The sequence below is a fragment of the Limulus polyphemus genome, unplaced genomic scaffold, assembly GCF_000517525.1.
Source record: "Limulus polyphemus unplaced genomic scaffold, Limulus_polyphemus-2.1.2 Scaffold133, whole genome shotgun sequence".
In the NCBI taxonomy this organism is placed as follows: Eukaryota; Metazoa; Arthropoda; class Merostomata; order Xiphosura; family Limulidae; genus Limulus; species Limulus polyphemus.
In genome coordinates, this window is record NW_013665743.1 from 59,787 (window position 1) to 81,060 (window position 21,274).

Genomic DNA, 21,274 nt, shown 5'->3' on the forward strand with positions numbered 1-21,274 from the left:
CAACGTTTCGACAAGGTTTTGTCATCATCAGGTCCCTGATGATGACAAAACATTGTCGAAACGTTGTACATTTGCTGTTATGTTAAACTTATATTAAAGTTTTCCTTCATTATCCATTCAAGCCATTATTAGTCTCAAAGTGGGTTCTTCGTCATCGAATTACCTATTAGATGTTCGAAGATTTTGTATTGGCAATCTCTAATTTGTCTATTGGTCAAGCAACCTGTAGAAATTATTCCCCTCTACGATTTACTTTGTTAGTTTGGTTCGGTAACTTGTAGATAATTTAATTAACTTGACCAACAGCAGTCCGATTTTATAAAAATGATTATAACTTATGAATGGGTATAACTTAATTAGGAGTCTAACTAATTCAGGTAAAACGATCATAACAGATTTGATGTAAGTCGAATTATACCTAACTAGGAGGCAGCTAAGTTTTATATTAAGCAAGTTTATTTATTTTTTATAAGCACAAAGCTACACAATAGACTACTTTCGTGGTATTCACTGCAATGATCTAACCCCAAAATTCAGCATTATAGACCATAAAGTTTACCGCGGAGCCACTGGGGTCGTATTTAGTATGAATCCACTTCATAGTTAAATATAAGAAAAGTCTCTATGTAAAATATAATTTAAGGTATCGAATTTGCATCTACTTATCTAAAGCTTTATTTTTTACTACAGCTGAAAATGAAGGATTATGATTAATATTCTTCAGTTAGATACCAAGTTATTTACCAAAAAGTCTCTTTCTCTCTCTTTAGGGACACAAATTTTATTGTAAATATAGAGTTGTTTAAGATGTAATAGAATGTAAAACACCTTCCGACCAATTTTGTTTTTGTTTGTTGAATTTTGAGCAAAGATACTTGAGGAATACCTGTACTAGTTGTCCCTAATTTTGAAGTGATAAAATAGAGGGAGGGTAGCTAGTCAACATCACTTACCGCCAACTCTTGGGCTACTCTTTACCAACGAATAGTGGGATTGACTGTCATATTATATCGCTCCTACACCTGGAAGGTCGAGCATATTCAGTGACGAAAAGGCATATAGTTGCAAAACGAGTCGAGTAGGATGTAGAATTACATTTAATTTAATCATCAAATCATGTGAATTTATAAAAGATTATTTTTCAAGAAAAATAAAAGTTTATTTTATTCGGCATCACAACAGATATGAAAAGTATTCATGAGCTTTAAATAATTTGTCCACCTGTGGGCCAGCGGTAAGTTTACGGACTTACAACATTAAAATCTGGGGTTCAATTTCCCGCGGTAAACAGAATGTAAATAGCGCATTGTGTTTCTTTGCACCAAAACTACAACAACTTTAGTTCAATTTGTGTAAAGAATAAAATTATTCAGTTACAAGAGGATTGAATTATTAAAAAAATTATATGTATAAATAGGGATATGAAATGGTGGTTCTTCTACATACTTGTTGAAAAAAACTGTCTAAAACCAAGTTTTCCCATTAAGGAATTTAGGAACATTTTGATCAGAAGTCACATAGACAACGCAGGTACGCCGTTGGTTTAAAAATTAGGAAATATTTAAATTTATTCTACTCTCGAATTGCTAAAGTTGAAATGACTTTATTCGAAATTATTTCTTCTTGAAGAGAAAATATAAGTCGGAATAAAATTATCGGTCTTTAAAAGTAACTAAAGACAAATAATGAAACTTTCATTTAAAGACGAATCTATAATTATTTTTAGAACATAATAATTTATTAACAACATAAATGCTACACCAATGCCTACGTAAATCATCAATGTGGAAAAAGAAAGTCTACAGATAAGATTAAGTTTTTTGTGTAACTCTGGTGAATTTAACCTCCATTTCCTGTAAGAGAACAAACTGTAATCTTGCGTTTGAAGAGGCTTAGGTTTTATTAGTTTGTTTGTACATATCTGCTTAATATTTAAGTCTCTTCTCAAAATCAGTTGCTAACAAGGATTTAAAGAAACTATGAAGTCCCTGTATTTAAATTGTTTTTAATTTGTGAGGAAGCTTTCAAAATGATTTAAAATGTGTGAATTTATTAATATTTGATGCTATGAAGGCAGTGATTTAATCCTCTTTAGCATCAAAGTATTAAAATATTTGGTCTTCAAGGATCAGATTTTCGCCTGCACTGATCACATACTATAGTTTCGTGTTCCCTTTCTACAGCATTTTGAATCAAAGATAAAGATGTTTTTCTACATCAGAATTTTAGCGAAGAATTTTAATATAGATATATTGAAACGTTCACAGTAGACAATATCTAGGACAATAACGTTTCTGCTAAAATCATAGGACTAAAAGTTCCTAAACATTTTGATTTGGAGAAGGGTTCGAAAGCTAATTTATAGTTGCAAAACTATAGTTGAAAAACTAATATTGCATTCATATTGCGAATTAAATTACGTTTTGTTGACTGTTCGAAGCAACACAACTTTTTAAAGTTGAAAAATATTTTATTGCACGAAAATGCAAACCGCACTTGGAAAACGATCTTTTTAATTTTCTCATCTATGACATTTGAAATAATTTATACAATATCAAATTATATAATCTTCGCAAGACATTAAATCGTCTAAATGTTCTATTACTATCATGTATCGTTTAAATGGCATTCAATGTGTGTATCTACATCACATTTTTTACATGTTATTATAACCCCCCCGGTGACTCAGCGGTAAGTCTCTGAGATTACAATACTAAAATTCGGGTTTTGATACACGCGATGGGCAGAGCACAGATAGCTCATTGTGCTTAATAACAAACAAACACCTTTTAAATATTTATAATTGGTAATTTTGATTCATTTAAAACTTATAGCTAACAAATACTGCTTTAAGGGTTGGTAATCTTAAAAAAAAACACATTTAATATGCTCTTAAACGCTTTGCTACTAAAAGAGTACGCGCTAGTGTCAAGCATCCAAGCACTAGTGCCAAATATCCAATTCCACAACCTTATATAAGTCCCAAAATATGATCGTACACTATAATAGTTAAATTATACTATAATAACAATATAACTGTGGTTTAATAAATAATTTCAAAACTCATAATTACTAATTTGTATACCATTTTTAGAAACTCAAATTAAGTCTGCAGATTCTATTGCTTCTTAAATGACATTTATGATCCTCCTCCGGTAAAAAAAAAAAGAGTTAAGTCTGGAAAACCCAATAACTTAAGATAGAGTTTGGTACTTTTCAGCTTCATGGCATTTGAAAATATTAGCCTAATGAAAAGTATGCATAATTTACAAGAAGAGTCCATAGATGTGTTCTTCACTAAGCTTTCTTCTTTTCTGTCTAAGTAACTTTTCCCATCTAAAAAAAGAAAATTGATATTTTATTCCAATGTACCATATAAATTAGGTTTTGAATTACTATATTTTTCGCGAGATAGTACAATGATTTTATACACTTTTAATTTCATATCTATTCCTTAATTTTTTTACTAGATAGACTATTAATTATCTCTTATTTTTTATTTACATCTCTCGTTCTCACAACGAATTTAAAGTAATGTTCATAATGACATATTTCGATACGCTATAATTCTTCAATTTCAAGTTATCAATAAAAATGTATTAAATTATTAGTTGATGTTGGTGAATTAAAAATCAGCAAATGTATATTAAACAGTTTACCAGAATAAGAACGAAAGCAGATAATCTGATTCGTTCCATTATGTTGTAATTGTCTTTGGGCCAAGTCATCAGAAGACATACTGCATGTTCTAGACCGTTTCATGGGCGCCATCTGGAGAGAGGTCAGATAGTACCACGCGGGACATTCTTGGAGTTCTTCGCATCGTAAAATAATCTGGCTTTCGCCTAAAATCCTTTTTTCACCAGATGAAATCTGATCCCAAACAGTGATATTTAACGTCTTAGTGGCAAGCTAGAAGATAATAGAACAAACAATGATATAACATATAACTAATGCTTTACTCCTTCTCTTTTCTTACATACCTATCATATGAAGTTATATCTTAAACCGTTAATACATATATATATATATATATATATAATAAAATTATACCTTATTTACAATATACTTTAGTGTATATTGTGCTTTTATTTTAAGAGCATAAAACACAAAATCCGACATTTTTTTTGGAGCAAAAAAAGGTAAAATCTTTATTATTAGTTATAGCCGACTAGTTTCGATAATACATTTACTGTGTAACCAAAACTATTCGGCTATAGCTAGTAATAAAATTTTTACCTTTTATTGTGCCACAAAAACGTCGCATTTTGTGTTTTTTACTCTTAATTATACCCCCTTTCCTTATATGTATGTGTGGGTTCTTTGGTAATTTCTTCAAACCTAAAATTCGTAACAAAATGAAAAACCAAGATATTAAAAAAAGATAGAGAGATGTCATTTTGTGTTTAGAAAGACTGGAAATAATAATATGACGATGTTTTGGTAAAAAAGAGTGACTAAGAAAACGATTTTCCATTTCAATTATATTTTTACTCCTTACCTCTTCGGATGACACTGAAGGAAAAATAAAAGTTTGATTCCATTTAGGGCTTGAACCGGGCTCAGCCACGCGGGTTTTCATTGATGGAAATCCTCTAAAATACAGTAGTTGTTTATTTCAGATTTATATGCAAAAAAGCAGTGAATTTGAACACTTTAACATAAAATATATTGAAGGAATATTATACAATCATATACACACATTGCTATATATATATATATATATATAGTTGATGTGTGGATATTTATTGATATAAATATAATAATAAACTGATATGAGGCATTACTTATAAACTTAAGTTAATTCTGGTTTTGAAAAAAAAATTCTTCAAGAGTACAAAATTAAATATATAGTTAACTCTTTGGGAGTAGGAAGCCAAATATGAACTTAACTTTTTAGTAATAGCAAATTTATACATAAACTTAACTTTTTAGGAGTAGCAAATCAAATATAAAGTTAACGTTTTAAGAGTAGGAAATCAAATATAAACTTAACTCTTTAGGAGTAGGAAATCAAATATAAACTTAACTTTTTAAGAGTAGGAAATCAAATACAAAATTAAGTCTTTAGGAGTAGGAAATCAAATACAAAGTTAAGTCTTTAGGAGTAGGAAATCAAATGCAAAGTTAAGTCTTTAGGAGTAGGAAATCAAATATAAAGTTAACTCTTTAGGAGTAGGAAATTAAACATAAAATTAACTCTTTAGGAGTAAGAAATCAAATATAAACTTAACGTTTTAGGAGCAGGATTTAGAGTTTTAACTGCACATGTCAATTATTGTCACAATATATTCAGGTTTGAGTTTGTTTCAAATCATCTAACATGGACTCACTTTGGTAACGTTTACCAAATATTTAAATACTTTTAAATAAAAACGAATTCTTAATTAAAACAATCTATATCTAAACTTACAATTGAGGCACCAATCGAACCTTTGCGTAGGCACGAGGTAGTTTACCGGAATAATTTTTACAATATTGGAGCCCTCTTGCGGAAAGAAGAGTGATTACCAGACTACTGTCATCTGGATCATATCGTATCTGAACCTGGACTCTACCTCTTTGTTCATTGTCATTCTGAATAAAAAATATACTAATATGAGTAACATTCTGTAAATATTAACGTATATATTAAGAAACAGAATATTCGTAATTACATTATAGAAGCTAATTATATAATTTTATATAAAGTTAATTTAATTTTTATAGTAACTGAACTCACGTTTGTTTGTTTTTTCACATATTTAAAGGATTAAAATAATTTTTATATTGTTTGTGATATGAGTAATTTAATGTAGAACTAACCCAACTTTGATCTCATATGTCTTAAAGTGTTTGTTACAGGCTCAAGAATGCAGATGGAAAATTTATATACTCAGGATTACGTTATCTAATACAATACATTATGTAATTATTTATTCAGAAATGTATATTGATAAGAATAATTTTGGGTCAACTTTTTTATCTTCTCACTTATTATTACCCTGGCTGTTCACTTTGTTAGAGCCTTTCGTGCACATTAGTGCAATACTGCATTTAATCACATGTGCAAAATAGATTGTTCATGTGATTGCCGGGTGAGCAAGTGAACTTTTTCTATATCACAGTAAGTTTGCAAGGCAATATTTAAGATATGTGATTTCTCTGACCTTCAACGGTGTATGACAATAGTTGCCTGATTAGCAAAAGTATCTTTATCAGAGCCAGTCCTGATCTTGGGACAACGGTAAGCTTATGGACTTGCAACGCTAAAATATAGGGTTCAGTTCCCCGCGGTGGGCCGGCATGGCTAGGTGTTTAATGCGCTCGACTCGCAATATGAGGGTCGCGGGTTCGAATCCCTGTCCCACCAAACATGCTCTCTCTTTCAGCGGTTGAGGCGGTATAATGTGACGGTCAATCCCACTATTCGTTGATAAAAGAGTAGCCCAAGAGTTGGCGGTGGGTGGTGATGACTAGTTGCCTTCACTCTAGTCTTACACTGCTTAATTAGGGACGACTAGCGCAGATAGCCCTCGTGTAGCTTTGCGCGAAATTCAAAAACAAACAAATCAGTTCCCCGCGGTGGACACAACAGATACCCTATTTTGTGGCTTTGTTCTAAAACCAAGCAAAAAACATTTATGAGATTTTGTTTTCAACTGATTGTTACAAAAAAACGTTTGTCTTCAGTGTTTGTCCACAATAGTAATTCCAAGGGACGTCTGTCAAAAGGAAAAAGAGCTATGACTGTCAACTGCTGTTTCAGGATTTGACCGTCTTTTTTCTTATCATGTGAATCAATAATTTAAAAAATTCACATACTAATTGCAAGCTATACCGAAGATCTTTTATCTCAGATGAAAACCGGAAAGCATGGCTTCAGCGGTGCTTTACCCAGACTGCACTTTAGTAAAATATGGAAGATACCACATGAGGAGTTGTGTTGTTCCAATAATGATAGCTGCTGGAATTTGCGTAGAGTACATAATACTCGTAAGGTACTATAATGCTTTTCCATCGTACACCTGTGTTGTTCTAATAATGCAATAAGAGTAAATAACAATCGTAGGGTACGCTAATGCTTTTCCATGATACACCTGTGTTGTTATAATAGTGCAATAAGAGTAAATAATAATCGTAGGGTACTCTAATGCTTTTCCATCATACACCTGTATTGTTCTAATAGTGCAAGAATGGTAAACAACACTCTTAGAGTGGTCTAATATTGACGATGCTAGACATGTTTACTATGCCCTCCTATGTCCATCCTGCTGAACATTAGATTTTTCCATCATGCACCTGTGTTGTTCTAACAGTGCAAGAAGAGTAAACAACACTCATAGGGTACTCTAATATTGACGATGCTAGACATGTTTACTATGATGAATGGGCAGGTTTGTTTTGTTTTGTTTTTCAAGACGATAAGCAATAATCCTATGCACTCGTTAAATTGGATTTAAAGAGCATGACAGCAACTTCGTACGCACAGCACCGGTTCTGAACCTGATTGAGCAGCCTCCCCCCTCCAGTGGCACTGCTGTAAGTTCCAAGGCTTATAAGGATGAAAACCGGGTTTCGATACCTTTAGTGGATTGAATACATGCAGCTCATTGTATAGCTTTGTACTTAAAAACAAACAAATCGATTGAACATTTTTGGATGATTTTAAACGTCGCATTCGCTAACGTATTATTTCTGACTATATTTTTATGATCTTTGGCGACAACAAAATGCCGTGTCCAGGCTGTTTTTTGAAGTGTCGTAGCGGTATGTCTGCGGGCTTACAACGATAGAAACAGGGTTTCAATACCTGTGGTGGGCAGAGCACAGATAGCCTATTGTGCAGCTTTGGGCTTAATTACGAACAAACCAACCATACAATGTTCACTTTTTGTATTATTAATGATAAGCATACGACGTTTACGAAAGATATGTATATATATATATATATATATACATTTCCCCACTTTCTTTTATATATACAAATACATTAATGAACAATTACAGGAGTCTTGGGTAGTTTCCTTCTGGTTGGAGAAGTTGAATAGACGTCGGTTTTGGTATCATGATCTAGAGAATATAAATAGCTTTATTAAAACATATAGTATCTTAGCCAGACATTCATAGCACACTAAAAAAGAACAGCTGACAAGAAACAGAAGAAAATACGGTTTATGTTTCATGGGGCTATATGGTAAATTTGAGCTCATGTAAATCGATAACGCCTACTTCGTCCTTACATGTTTTACTTTATGCTTTACCAAGAAAAAGATACGTACGTGCTTCATGCAAATATATATATATATATATATTTAGAGAATGTATAATCAGACTAAGTTATGGATATCTTCAAGAATAGAAGAAAATAGTGGTTTTAATACACAAATCTATGAATACCTTACGTAAACACAATTGTATGATATTAGTTGGTTCGACTCTTTATATCTATAGAGAAGCTTCCAACATATTTAAGACCCCCCACCACATGCACAAAAAAATAACAACAACAACAAACATTGTGTCAGCAACAACTCGAAACTTCCATTAACATTTCGAAGAATAATGCTGAGGAGCGTTTTCTGGGTTTACTTAACTTTGGTTTAATCTCAAATAATAGACCAACAGAGGTTTGTCTGGAATATAAATAATCTGCCGTGAGCGAAGTAGTGCGTGTCACGAATATTTTAATGGCACGTAACCTCGCTCACGTCAACGTTCACTTTAGGTACAAATCAATATGGATGAAATACGTTTCCCAATTGTACCTGTTTTAAGACTTGCATGTTTGAGTTGTGGACTTGAAACACTTCCTAGTTGATCGCTTAGTCTCCTGATGAAAAAACAAACAAACAGTAACAAGATGATCACTGGGTGTTTTATGATAAGCTCAATCTCCTGATTACAAAAAAAAAAAAAAAACAGTAATTAGATATTCATTAGGTGTTTTACGATAAGCTTAGTCTCCTGATAAAAAAACAAACAGAAACAAGATGTTCATTACGTATTTTATGATAAGCCTAGTCTCCTGATAAAAACAAATAGTAACAAGATGTTCATTAGGTATCTTATGATAATTCTAGTCTCTTGATAAAAAACAAACAGTAACAAGACGTTCATTAGGTATTTTACGAAGACGTTTTCTAGAGTAAAAAGACATAAAAGGACAATTTTAAAGACTTTGTTGTACTTTTTTTTTTGGTTTGTTTTGGAGCAAAAGCTCCATAATTGGAGCGCTCTGTCTACTATGGGGAATAGAACCAAGGATTGTAGCATTGTAAGTCCATAAACTGACCTTTCGGGAGGCTAACAACTTTTTGAAATAAAAGAATCAGTTATTAATTGTTAAGCCTCATGTTCAATTACCGTGTAAATGTAATATAGATAAGTCTTATTTTATCTATCGGACAGTTATGAAAATAAATACCTTAACGTTACTATAACAATAAACTACAACGATATATTTAAGAAATAAGTTGATAAATGTCATGTTTGTCACACGCTTAAAAGCAAAGACAGAACAAGTCCAGACAAGATAAAATTCATATGGTAGTGTTTTGATTGCTTTTGGACACTCTACATTTTCCTGGCATTAATCTTTAAAACAAATCTTTAATCTGGAACCAACTAACTAATTCGCATTACGATAATACGTAATACAAATAAAGAACCTCCGGTACGTATTGTTGTAGCCTAAGAATACGTACTACGAGTAAAGAACCTCCGGTACGTATTGTTGTAGCCTAAGAATACGTACTACAAATAAAGAACCTCCGGTACGTATTGTTGTAGCCTAAGAATACGTACTACGAGTAAAGAAACTCCGGTACGTATTGCTGTAGCCTAAGAATACGTACTACGAGTAAAGAAACTCCGGTACGTATTGCTGTAGCCTAAGAATACGTACTACAAGTAAATAAACTCCGGTACGTATTGCTGTAGCCTAAGAATACGTACTACGAGTAAAGAAACTCCGGTACGTATTGCTGTAGCCTAAGAATACGTACTACAAGTAAAGAAACTCCGGTACGTATTGCTGTAGCCTAAGAAAGAATTTCCTCATCGTTTAAAAGGTAATTTAGGCTAAACAAGGTATTAAAGGTAACTTTAATAACACATTTTTTGCTTTGTGTTTTTTTTTGTTACATTGTTCATAACTAGTCCTTAGGTGCGTCGCATCAATGCACTAAACATTTCACACAATATATATAAACATATTGTTGCGTATCTGCCTGTTTGTTAATTTCCCGTAGAAATTCTTTCCGAGAAACTTCAGCGATACAAGTCCTTTTTTAATGAAAACTAGTTTACTCTTTCTCAATACAACTTTGCCATACACAGAATTTCCACAGTCGCTTTAACTTCACTACTTTTATAAACACACGCTATAATTCATAGCGATTCACACACTTTACTTACGGTGCCTACTGTTCTCTTGACTCAATTATCTCTATCTTCAATCAGTCTGCACATCACTCTATCGCTGGCTTATATACTAAAAAAGAGGGCGTCTAGCAAACACTGGAATATTCGTGAGGTTCCCCGATAAGTCACGATCGTTCTAGTAAGTCCAGCGCGCATGCTTCCAGCGTCGCGTGACTTCCGCTGTCGTAACAATATCTTGCATATAGATTTGTTATTGACTGCATTAAGTCAGCTTAGTTAATTAGTTATGTTACTGAACGAAAGGCTTCCTGGACAGTAATTTTGGAAGACAAAATAGATCTGAATGCTACTTTTACACATATTGTATAAAAAATCCATAGAGAATTAATTAATAGGAATATGAAATATATATATATATATGTATTGTAGTCGCAGATACTTTAATCATTATTTAAGCCTAAAATAAGTCTCATTGTTTTGTTAGCTTAGGCTTTTTACACGACTATATATAAATTATTTTAAAACTTTAAAAAGTTCTCATCATGTAATGCTAAACTGTTAAATTCCTTTCAGGGCAATACTGGATAAAGATGTTTTCAAAATCGCAAATTAGGTTTTTAAATTAGTTAAAGCTGAATTAGTCACAACATTAAGAATCTGCAATATAATCTAAATTTTCATTCAACAATATATATAGATTGTACAGAGCGTATTGGTTACATGTAAAGCCAAAACAAAACGAAAACACAGAGAGAATGAATAAACCGAAAGAGGCGAAGGAAGAAAGTATTATGCTGCTAGTAGAAAAACAAAACATATTTTTTAACTTATGTGTTATTGATTACAGTAATAAGCAGCAATTTGTTATGTTTACATTAGTAAGGGTCAATTCCTGATAGGAATAAGTACATACTGAATAAGGTTGATGGACATAAGAAGTGAAAGAGAAGTACGAGTATAGCACGATCGTAACAACCTATTAATTTCTCTGGCGTCATCAGTACTATACACAAAATTTATTTTATATGTGGATGATGCTTGGAAGACTTTTTCGAAACGTTGTTTTCTGAGTAATATCTATCTATCTATCTATCTAGACCATTGCAAAACTGTGGAATTTTCTGTATATCTAAAAGTTAAGCCCCTTTTAACGAAATGTTTGTGAATTCCTAGGATGTGAAGGACTATTTTTACCAGTTAATGAGTTTCATACCTATAATGCTTTTAATTGTATTACAAAATGTTTGTTTGTAGTTAAGCAGAAAGATACACAATGGGCTATCTGTACTTTGACCACCACGGGTATCGAAACCCGGTTTCTAGCGTTGTAAGTCCGCAGACATACCGCTGTGCCACTGGGGTATTATTGCAAAATGTTCATAGGGGAAAAGTCTCTAAAGATGTTGATGTTTGTTTATTTGTTTGGAATTAAGCACAAAGCTACACAATGGGCCATCTGTGCTCTGCCCATCACAGGTATCGAAACCCGGTTTCTAGCGTCGTAAGTCCGCAGGCATACCGCTGGGTCACTGGGGGGCTAAAGATGTTGAATTGAACGACGCCACATTATTTAGGATAGAAACAAATATATAAAATTCATCCAAGACCTGCTGCCCCAGTCTTCATGTTTCACAGCTGCCAGCCAATTATCACAATTTAAGGTTAACGGCTTGAAGGTTTAACTGCTTATATAATTGTGCACCAATTTAAAACTGAAATTTGTAACAAGTTGAGAATTAATATTGAGAATAACATATATCTTAAATATGCTACTAAAGGTAACACGATTAACACTAATGAGATAATATTTTACATTAAGTTGGAAGCTGTTAATTATATATAAAAAAATAGTTTCATAGAAATGTACTAAATGAATACGCAGGCCAATTAACGATATATTATTTATACTAACTTGAAAGCTGCATTACACAAGACAACAAAATCCTGAGTACTTTACTGCTTCCTGTTAAGTAGATAAACCTCTGTTGAACATGAATTGTTACTTACGGAGGCTAATCAGTCAAATAAGAATTGCAAAAACAACTTTTATTTCAAAGACAAAGTAAAAATATTTTCTGAAACTGTGAAAATCATGGATTATTTTACTCTTCAGAGTGAGGTTTATAACTGAGACGTTCAAGTTTAAGTTCAGTGTTCAGTGAAAAAAAGCTAATAATGTTTGAGAAACTTGCTATACCAAAAGCAAATCTTTCACTTGTTCAGTATTAAAGATTATCTTATTGTTTTACAGTAACCAATTGTTTGGTGTTTATGAACTGGTGCTAATCTTAAAAGTCCCACAATCCACACCGGGGTGATTGTTTTGAAGAAAAAAAGCAAAAAAAAAAAAAAACTAGCATGTTGTCACCTTGTAACTACATAAGCTCCAAATTTCAATAACGTTATTACTCTCGCACAAGGATCGTTTTAGAGAATTTCTGGAAACATAAGAGAACATGATGTTAATCATGTATTTTTGAGGAAACTGCTATGCTTTTATACACGCTGAATGAAATATGTTACTCATTACTATCGCTCCCCTTCCGGAGGGGAGGGAGAGCGAAGATACTGCAATCAGGTCCGCGTATGTGTCTGTCTGTCTATATTTCCACGCACGTATCTCAAAAACTAATAGACCATGCACATGAAAATTTTACACAAAATGGGAAATCAGTATGGGAATGTCCTCCCAAATTCTGTATCACCTTGAAGCAATTTTTATAATTATTTTGGGTAAACTCTGTAAAGTGTACCAAATTTTATGGGCACATTAAGATTGAGTCTCTTTATCACAATATTAAAAATGATCTGGATCGTTGATCATTTTGGATCTGAGAAGAATTTTCGAGTTTTCTAAGGTGAACTTGGACGTTATCCAATCTAAACGCATGAAATCTGGAAAAGGAACTGCGGGAGGAGAAGTATGCAATATTTCTTATTGCTCTAGTTTTATTATATGATATACTAGGCTATGGAAAATAACAGTCACTACATAGCTTACAATCTATTATTTAAATGTAAATCGGTCTTATGTCACTAACATCCAAAAACTGGTTAAACTATGATATAATACAGTTTTTAACAAAGAAAATCCTGTACTATATTAGTGGCTTGTGTCTGTTCGCCTGTCTGTAACAAAACTTTTAAAACATCCCGACTTTCATGGGTTCTTGGGTATGATCAAGATGGGTTTAAGCCCTTACCTTGACGATTTTATCATTTTTAAGAGACAGACACCCATTTCAACATTTCCTCTTGCTACTGCCTACCAATAGCGCACTCGCACGCCATGCTTGTGAAGGCAAAGAAATAAACGTCACACCTCCCGCGGGAAATTTTGCTACTATTTTGCCAACCGGTGGTTCAGCAGCAAATATGAGGGCTTATAACGTTAAAAATCTGTTTTCGATATCTAAGGTGGACAGAGCATAATAGCCCCCAAAGAAAACATTGCTTTTGATACCAAAAATTCATCAGTTAGTTACTTAGCCAATAAAAATGATTAAATAGTAGCTTTTTATTTTATTATTTATTTGTTGTTGAGTGCAAAGCTACACAATGGGTTATCTGTACTCTGCCCAATGCGGGTATCCCAACCCGATTTTTAGTGTTATAAGACTGTAGGCTTTCCCCTGAGCCACCGGGGGGGGGGGATTTTGTTCTGTGTGTTTTTTCTTATAACAAAGCCATATTGCGCTATCTGCTGTGTTTACCGAGGGAAAGTGAGCCCCTGATTGTAGCATTGTAAATCCGAAGACTTACCGCTGTCCCACCGAGGGACAATTTTGTCCTACTCGTTAGAGAAGATAATTTAGATATAATGATTAAATCATTTGACCAAAATAAACGGTGCCGTAACAGTTGAAAAAAAAACCCAACAAAAAACGTGTAAAATATTGATTAATATGTGTAAGTTGAAAGGCATTATTACGAACGTAAAATGTTTGTAAGCAAGAATATATTAATAATAAATTATCACTTTTCTCTGTGTTTAATTTCTTCTAACAAGTGCTCATACATTTTGCTGTAATTACCAAATTACGATGACAAATTTGAATTGTTTTCATTTTTGTATTATTAAAAGCAACAAGTTTGGCATTAATAGGACATACTTGTGTAAATATTTTAGGAATTATCTATTATATAAATGCTATGAAACATGAAATAAATTCCAACAAGACATATGTATGCTTTCTATAACTTCTGAAAATGGATCTAACAGTACTAAAAGAACTTGAAACAAACTTCAACAAAAGACATGTAACTGTTTCATAGCTTCGGAAAAATTCAACAGCACAAAGTTTTTCTCTTTTATTTCTAAGAAATTATAAAAAGAAGAGCACGTATTGTAATTTAAGTTATTAAGAGTTCTATTAGAAAGAGCATATTGTAGAGGACAGGTTTAGAAGGTCTTGAGTGAGGTTTATGTTTTAAAATGATAAAGTTCTATCTTTAAACATTGATTAGAAGGCTGTCCCACTTGTCTAGTGTTGCTTATCCATTAATAAAATCTCTTTGTGCTCAGATGCATTAATAACTCACCTCCATGCAACCTTTTCCACTAGCAGATCAACCGTGTCTGGCGATCGCCCGATAATAGTAGACACTTCTTCATAAGTTTTGTCAACCAGCGAAACTCCATTCCACTCCAATACACGGTCCCCTGCAGAGATAAAACACACCACATACATACAGGATCATCGTAAATTACAAAAGAAACTAATCAAGGAAGGAACCACATTTTACTTTCATGAGCTATTTGAGATTAACCTGGCTAAGCAATACCCGGCAAGTTTAAGAAAGCACCAGGTTCTTGTGTTTCTGTTACAACAAAATTGGGTTTTTGATTATAAAAGAGAAAAGGAAACGGTATGCTTAAAGAAGGGGTAGTTTTTAAAACAAGATGAACATACATATGAGAGATAATAATAAGTGTTAATAATGATTTATAGTACACTTAGAATATAAATTAACAATACTTCACAAAGAATTATAAGAAAGATCATTTAAATACCAAGATTGGTAAGGTCATATAAATAAAGCAGATGATTTAGTTCTATTATATTCTTACCTAAATAAGACTGGTTAATATAATTTTATTTGTTTATTAATACAAATAACATCATTGTTTTTAATAAGAGATATTCGTGATGTTATGGCGTTAATGTTTTATATCCTAACTCCAATAATAGCATGGCGAACACTAATGTCCATGCACATGTTCAATTATAATTTCAAATTAGTAAGCATAAAGCAGATTATTATTAATATTATTACTATTTTGCCAAATTATATAACTTGTATAATTTAAAGTGTAATACGATTCTACGAATAGAACTGAAAGAACGCAAGATATGACATACTTGTAGGATATAACGTGTGATGAAACACCATATTGCACATTTTGGCAGTCAGCCTGTAAACATTAACATTTATTATTGTGTCTAGAGCGTCAATAAGACTATTGAACGCCTGTCTGCGTATTTGGAGATTTTGCTTAAACAACTCCTAATACAAAATGCTATTAATTTTCTGTAGAATTAATAAAATTAACTCTTTAACTTGTGTAGACGGTTTAATAAATTATTATTTGTTTCCAGATTTTAAATTAATTCCAAATATTGAATTAACCTGTAGCAAAAGAATCCATAATATTTAGTCAAGTACACCGTTAAAATCCCAGAGTGAATGCATAAAAGAACATATGCTCTAATATGGATAATTTCAACATCCAAAGCAGATGTATCTTATAAATACAGTATATTAAAAACGTTTATTAGGATGTAGACACTGATTGAAATAAGCCATATAAACATTTAATTAATTCATATTAATATGATGATAAAATAAAGTAACCTCAACTAGTGAAGAGTATATATTACGGTACGTTTCGACAAGGTATGCAGTGCAAAGCTTTCTCTCTCTCTCTATATTATATATATATATATACTTGCACTGCAGTTGTATAGAAGAAACGTTAAAACGTGAAATAAATGTTTTACTTTTATTATATTGAACATAGCCGATGTTTTAATAATTTGTTAAGTAATATGGTTTATGAAATAATACTTAACATGAAGTATTAACATGTACAAAGGAGCGACTAGTATAACACAAATGTTGACCGCCTCACAATTGGAGATACAATATTAATATACTATTGTTTCTTCCTATAGATTTACGTCAAATCACCAGTGATGTTTCTGTTATCATGCATGAATGATCTAAAAATTTTATTGAAATTGTTTAAGATAATGTAATGTGTGTGTGTGCACTGTATCATATCCTGTTTCTACTCTTCTCTTAGGTAAGTCTGAGAAAGGGCTCTTACCCATATATTTTTAGCTAAATAACTACTTTAAATATATAAAAGTTGATACCAAAATACCTTGTGCTAAGCCTTTCTTTTCAGCTGATCCACCAGCAACTGTCCAAGCGATGTAAGCATGTAAATGTCCATCGTCAGAAAATTTCCCACCTTTTACCTTCAGTCCAAATCCCCTGACTAAACAAACACTTCATGTTTAGACTAATGTTTTAGCTTTCAATAATGATACTTCTTCACTACTTGTAATCCTATATAGTAGATACAATTCACGAAACATAACGTAGCTAAAAGTTGATATAATAATCCTGTATATAGTAATCCAATTTCATAAAAAAAAAATACCTTGATATAATTTCATATCGATTAAGCTGTCCAATTTTGATTTAGGCAGCCAAATATATCGTATTCGTAAAAGCATATTAGTAAAATATATTATTATAATTCTAACATTGCTTTTTTTAATACAAAACAGAGAAATAAAAAATTAAACTGCTGGCTTTATTAATTTTACAAAAAGTTTCTTATTAAAGTCTCCGAAGTAATGATTGACTTCATTTTGAAATTCTTATCTCTGGCATTTAGTTTAATTGAATTTCTTTTTTTTTACTTCACAAAAACAGTATTTGTTACGATACATCAACATCTGTATTTTTTTAATATGTTAATTATAGTACGACTGTTGGTTCAGTAGAAATATATACACGGGGAATAAAAAGAATAAGAAAAGAAAACTGAAACCCACCTTTCATCGGGTTTGTGAGTTTTCATTGAGCTGTTAGCACGATTGGATTTATGAAACTCTTAAAACTATTTAATATTGACATACAGTTGTTTATTGTTGTTAGGAGCAAAGCTGCACAATGAGCTATCCGAGCTTCGCCCGAAGTTCTTTATAAGCCCTCAGACTTGATACTGAGCCACTTGATGTGTATGTGTGTGTGTATAAATACAAGTCTGTATTCATTCATCTGTAATATGATGTACTAGTGAACTTTCAATAGTGTACAATCTCAAAATCACATAAACTCGGCACATTCCAACTAATGGAAATACTAAATGGATTTTAAGTTTTAAAATTGCATTTCCGTAATAACTTGAAATACATGACATATTTCATCCTGGCAAAACAACGAAGACAGAAAAAAGGAAATTTTGCCGTACTGAATATTTAGCAACATAAGCGATTAAAAACATCCATTAAAATTAAAAACTAACAAAACATCCGTCAAAATTTCGATTTTTCTTTTTTTTTTAAAAAAAAGGTTCTTTATCAGCACACTAGTAAAACTTTATTCGATAAATTTATATCTATCACCCGGTTTGTCAGCGGCAAACCTACGGACTTACAACGTTAAAATACGTGGTTCGATTCCCCGCGGCGTACACAGCTCAGATAGTCCATTGTGTAGCTTTGCGCTAAAACAACACACACTGAATTTGTAGAAACCTTTCACAGATATGATGTTTTCAGATATATTTTATTCACATAGTGATCCTTTATTTATATATAGGTTCATCGTGGTGAGTAACATACATTTCAAAACACCACACATATAATATCGAACACCAAATAAAACCTAGCTTATTTCTCGATTTTCCCTTCCACAGGGATAGTGATGGAGTGATGGCAAATCTAGTGATAGATTGGGCTGGATATGTATTTTTTTGAATGTTTTCAGCGACTCTATTTAGGAAAAATAAACCAAAAGAAAAATAACACCTTTAAAGAAGTATTTCATAGCTAACATCTCCAGTAAGTCAAATATGTATAGTTTCCTTAATAATCTCTTTTTTAGGAGAATATTTTACTTTTTATTTTTAATATTAACATTATCCTTAAAGATTTGTGTGGATTTTGCTTTGATAAATTTCTAATGATGTAGAAAATAAAATTTTAAACTAATAAGTGTGGAACATTAGAATTTTCACGTGGTTGACGCATTTCTGGAATACTGTGTGCTTTAAACCTATAATGAATTAAATGAAAAATATTGATTGTTAATGATTTTATAAAAGTGTTAAAAGTATTTATAGCCTGTACTTGACATTGATTACTTGAGTGTTTCTAAACATTTTAAGTTTCTACGACTCTCTTTTGGAAACATATGGCTTTTAGATATAGTGTTAAGAATTATTTGAAAGTTTAGAATCCCTCTTTCTCATCAAGCCATCGTTTTCCCAGTGGACCACATTCCTATTGTCTCATTAAAGTTTAAAATAGAAAAATGTGTTCTCTTTTATAGTTGGGAAATTGATTTATTCATCTAAAAACATTGTATCATTTATACTGAGCTAGAAATCATTTGTTATATCCTGTGGAATGAGATATTACCAGTGGTTTGTTCGAAGTGAGAACAAATTTTAGAAGTATATGTATTGCGAAAAATTGCTAAAGGTATTCAAATTAAATGTCATAATTCCTTAGGTTTTGGACTGTCTTCCAATGTTGGATTGGAAACTTGGTGTTTTTATTGCAGAATTCTATTTTTATCGTAATATGATATTCGACTAATTCGGAATTTTCTAATTCGCTAATCTTTCAAAATAAAAATGACACAGGGTTGCATTAAATCTAATTACTGCAGAAGATAATTTATTTGCATCATAAAAAATTTTATAATCGTTTTTAGTTGTTAATTTTTCTCTTAAGTAAACAACCTCATCATTTTCAGAAATTAAAAAAATACAAACGTTTAGGTACATTTAAAGGTATATCGGCCCAGCATCGCTAGGTGGTTAGAAAGCTCGACTCGCAATAATCGAATCCCCGTTCCACCAAACCTTTCAGCCTTGGGAGTGTTATAATGTGACAGTCAATCCCGTTATTCGTTGGTAAAAAGAGTAGCCCAAGAGTCTAGGGAGAACGGTAAGGGTTAGATGGTGAAACTCGATACAACCGTACAAAAACTCGTAGTTTCAGAATATTTTAATGTCAGAAATGAGGGCAAGAGTTGTGCTGTTTTATTAGTGGTACATAAAGTGATTACATACAAATGTTTGGGACGATTATGAAGATCAATAACGAAACACCGGAACGGCATCTTCTCTTATCAGTATATTTACACAACCATTTGCTTTAGAGTCTGTATACTTAAGCTCAGAAATGTACATCACACAACAGCATAAATATTTAATTACAAATGATGTGAAGGTAATGTGTTTACAATAGCATTATACATTGATCTCGATTATGCGAATGTAATGTGTTTACAATAGCGATTTATAATTTTCCTAGACCTAGTCGAGATAACTAATATCAAGTGGATAAGAAGCATAAGGAAACACTGGAGAATTTAAATAAACCTGAGTAACCTTAAAAAAAATACTATTTTGTTATTTAAATACTGATGGACAGAGCGAGGGAAATTTGCCTACGTCAATGAATTCATAAAAGAATTACGTAGACTTTAAACGATTGCATCAAATTTCATATTGATTTTTTTTTATCCGGGACGAAGTTGTTTTATACATTAAATTGAAGATTCATCTTTCAATGTCTCATCGAGGATATAATAAGATATCATATTAGATATAGGAACAATGTTGTCAAATACATTACGTTGTTGTTGTTGTTTGGTATTAAGCACAAAGCTACACAAAGGACTATCTGTGTTCTTCCCACTACGGGTATCCATTCTCGGTTTCTAGTAGTATAAATCCGCAAACATACTGCTGTGCCACTGGGGAGCAATACTTTAGGCTTAGGTATATTCATACTCACTAGTAAATTGCAAAAATGTATAAATCAATTGTTTTATTAAATAAATACAATCTAAAAATTAGTTTATTGTTTCTTGGTGTTCTAGAATTAACGTGTTTATTTGAACTTAGATCCATTAGTTTAAATTCAGCTTATATTTTATAGATATAGGTAGGTTATAATATAAATCAGGCTAAAGTAAATACGTTTTATTATTAACTTTACATATATTGTTCTTAAAATTAAGTTCTATATAATTAAAAAAAAACTTCATTACTTTAGTGTGAAAACAAAGTAGTGATAAAATTATATAATTGGTTCTTAAACGTTAGGCTTAACAGTAACAGTGTTAACAATAACCTACTGGTATTTGGTATTTAGTATTATTTTCACTTACAGGCTATAACAGTATGAATACAATGGTTAAGACTAGTTTGTTAGGTGTAATGGGTGAAAGGAGTGGGTTTTATTTGGGAAATCTGGCCTAGAATATACTTTTAAAGAAGCTAGTAATGAAGATGTACAATTTTTATGTACAGTTTATAGGTTGGAGGAAAAGTTAGAGGCATTCATGATTAAAGTAGATGCAATAGATAAAGAAAATTGTAGATCGTGGGAAATGGCAGCAGGATTTCAGGAGGAGCTTAAGCTTTTACATGCAAGGGATGCATCAGCTAACAATGACTTTCAGGAAGCTAGAAAGAGTACCGTTAGGGTTAAAGGTGGTGAATTTAGTTATAATGAGCTTATTCTGTTGAGCAACAAATTTCAGCCCTTGGTTTCTGTAGATGGGAAACTATTGGAAGGAAGAAAACAAAAGGGTCAGAGAAGGATGTGGATGATAAGAAGGTTATAGTTATAGGTGTTTCCTTGATAAGGCA

The 21,274-nt window shown here is 32.0% G+C and overlaps 1 protein-coding gene across 1 annotated transcript in view; it reads right to left on the reverse strand.

Annotated features, from left to right (window-relative positions):
* Positions 1–21,274, reverse strand: part of LOC106473688 (regulating synaptic membrane exocytosis protein 2-like) — a 59,481-nt gene that overhangs the window by 12,847 nt on the left and 25,360 nt on the right. The window contains exons 7-14 of the mRNA XM_022403147.1: positions 16,754–16,870; positions 14,908–15,028; positions 8,748–8,812; positions 7,988–8,052; positions 5,414–5,577; positions 4,502–4,595; positions 3,660–3,912; positions 3,271–3,336 (exon numbers count right to left, since the gene is read on the reverse strand). Of these exons, the coding sequence (XP_022258855.1) occupies positions 3,271–3,336; positions 3,660–3,912; positions 4,502–4,595; positions 5,414–5,577; positions 7,988–8,052; positions 8,748–8,812; positions 14,908–15,028; positions 16,754–16,870 (945 nt within the window). The remainder of the gene's footprint in view (positions 1–3,270; positions 3,337–3,659; positions 3,913–4,501; positions 4,596–5,413; positions 5,578–7,987; positions 8,053–8,747; positions 8,813–14,907; positions 15,029–16,753; positions 16,871–21,274) is intronic.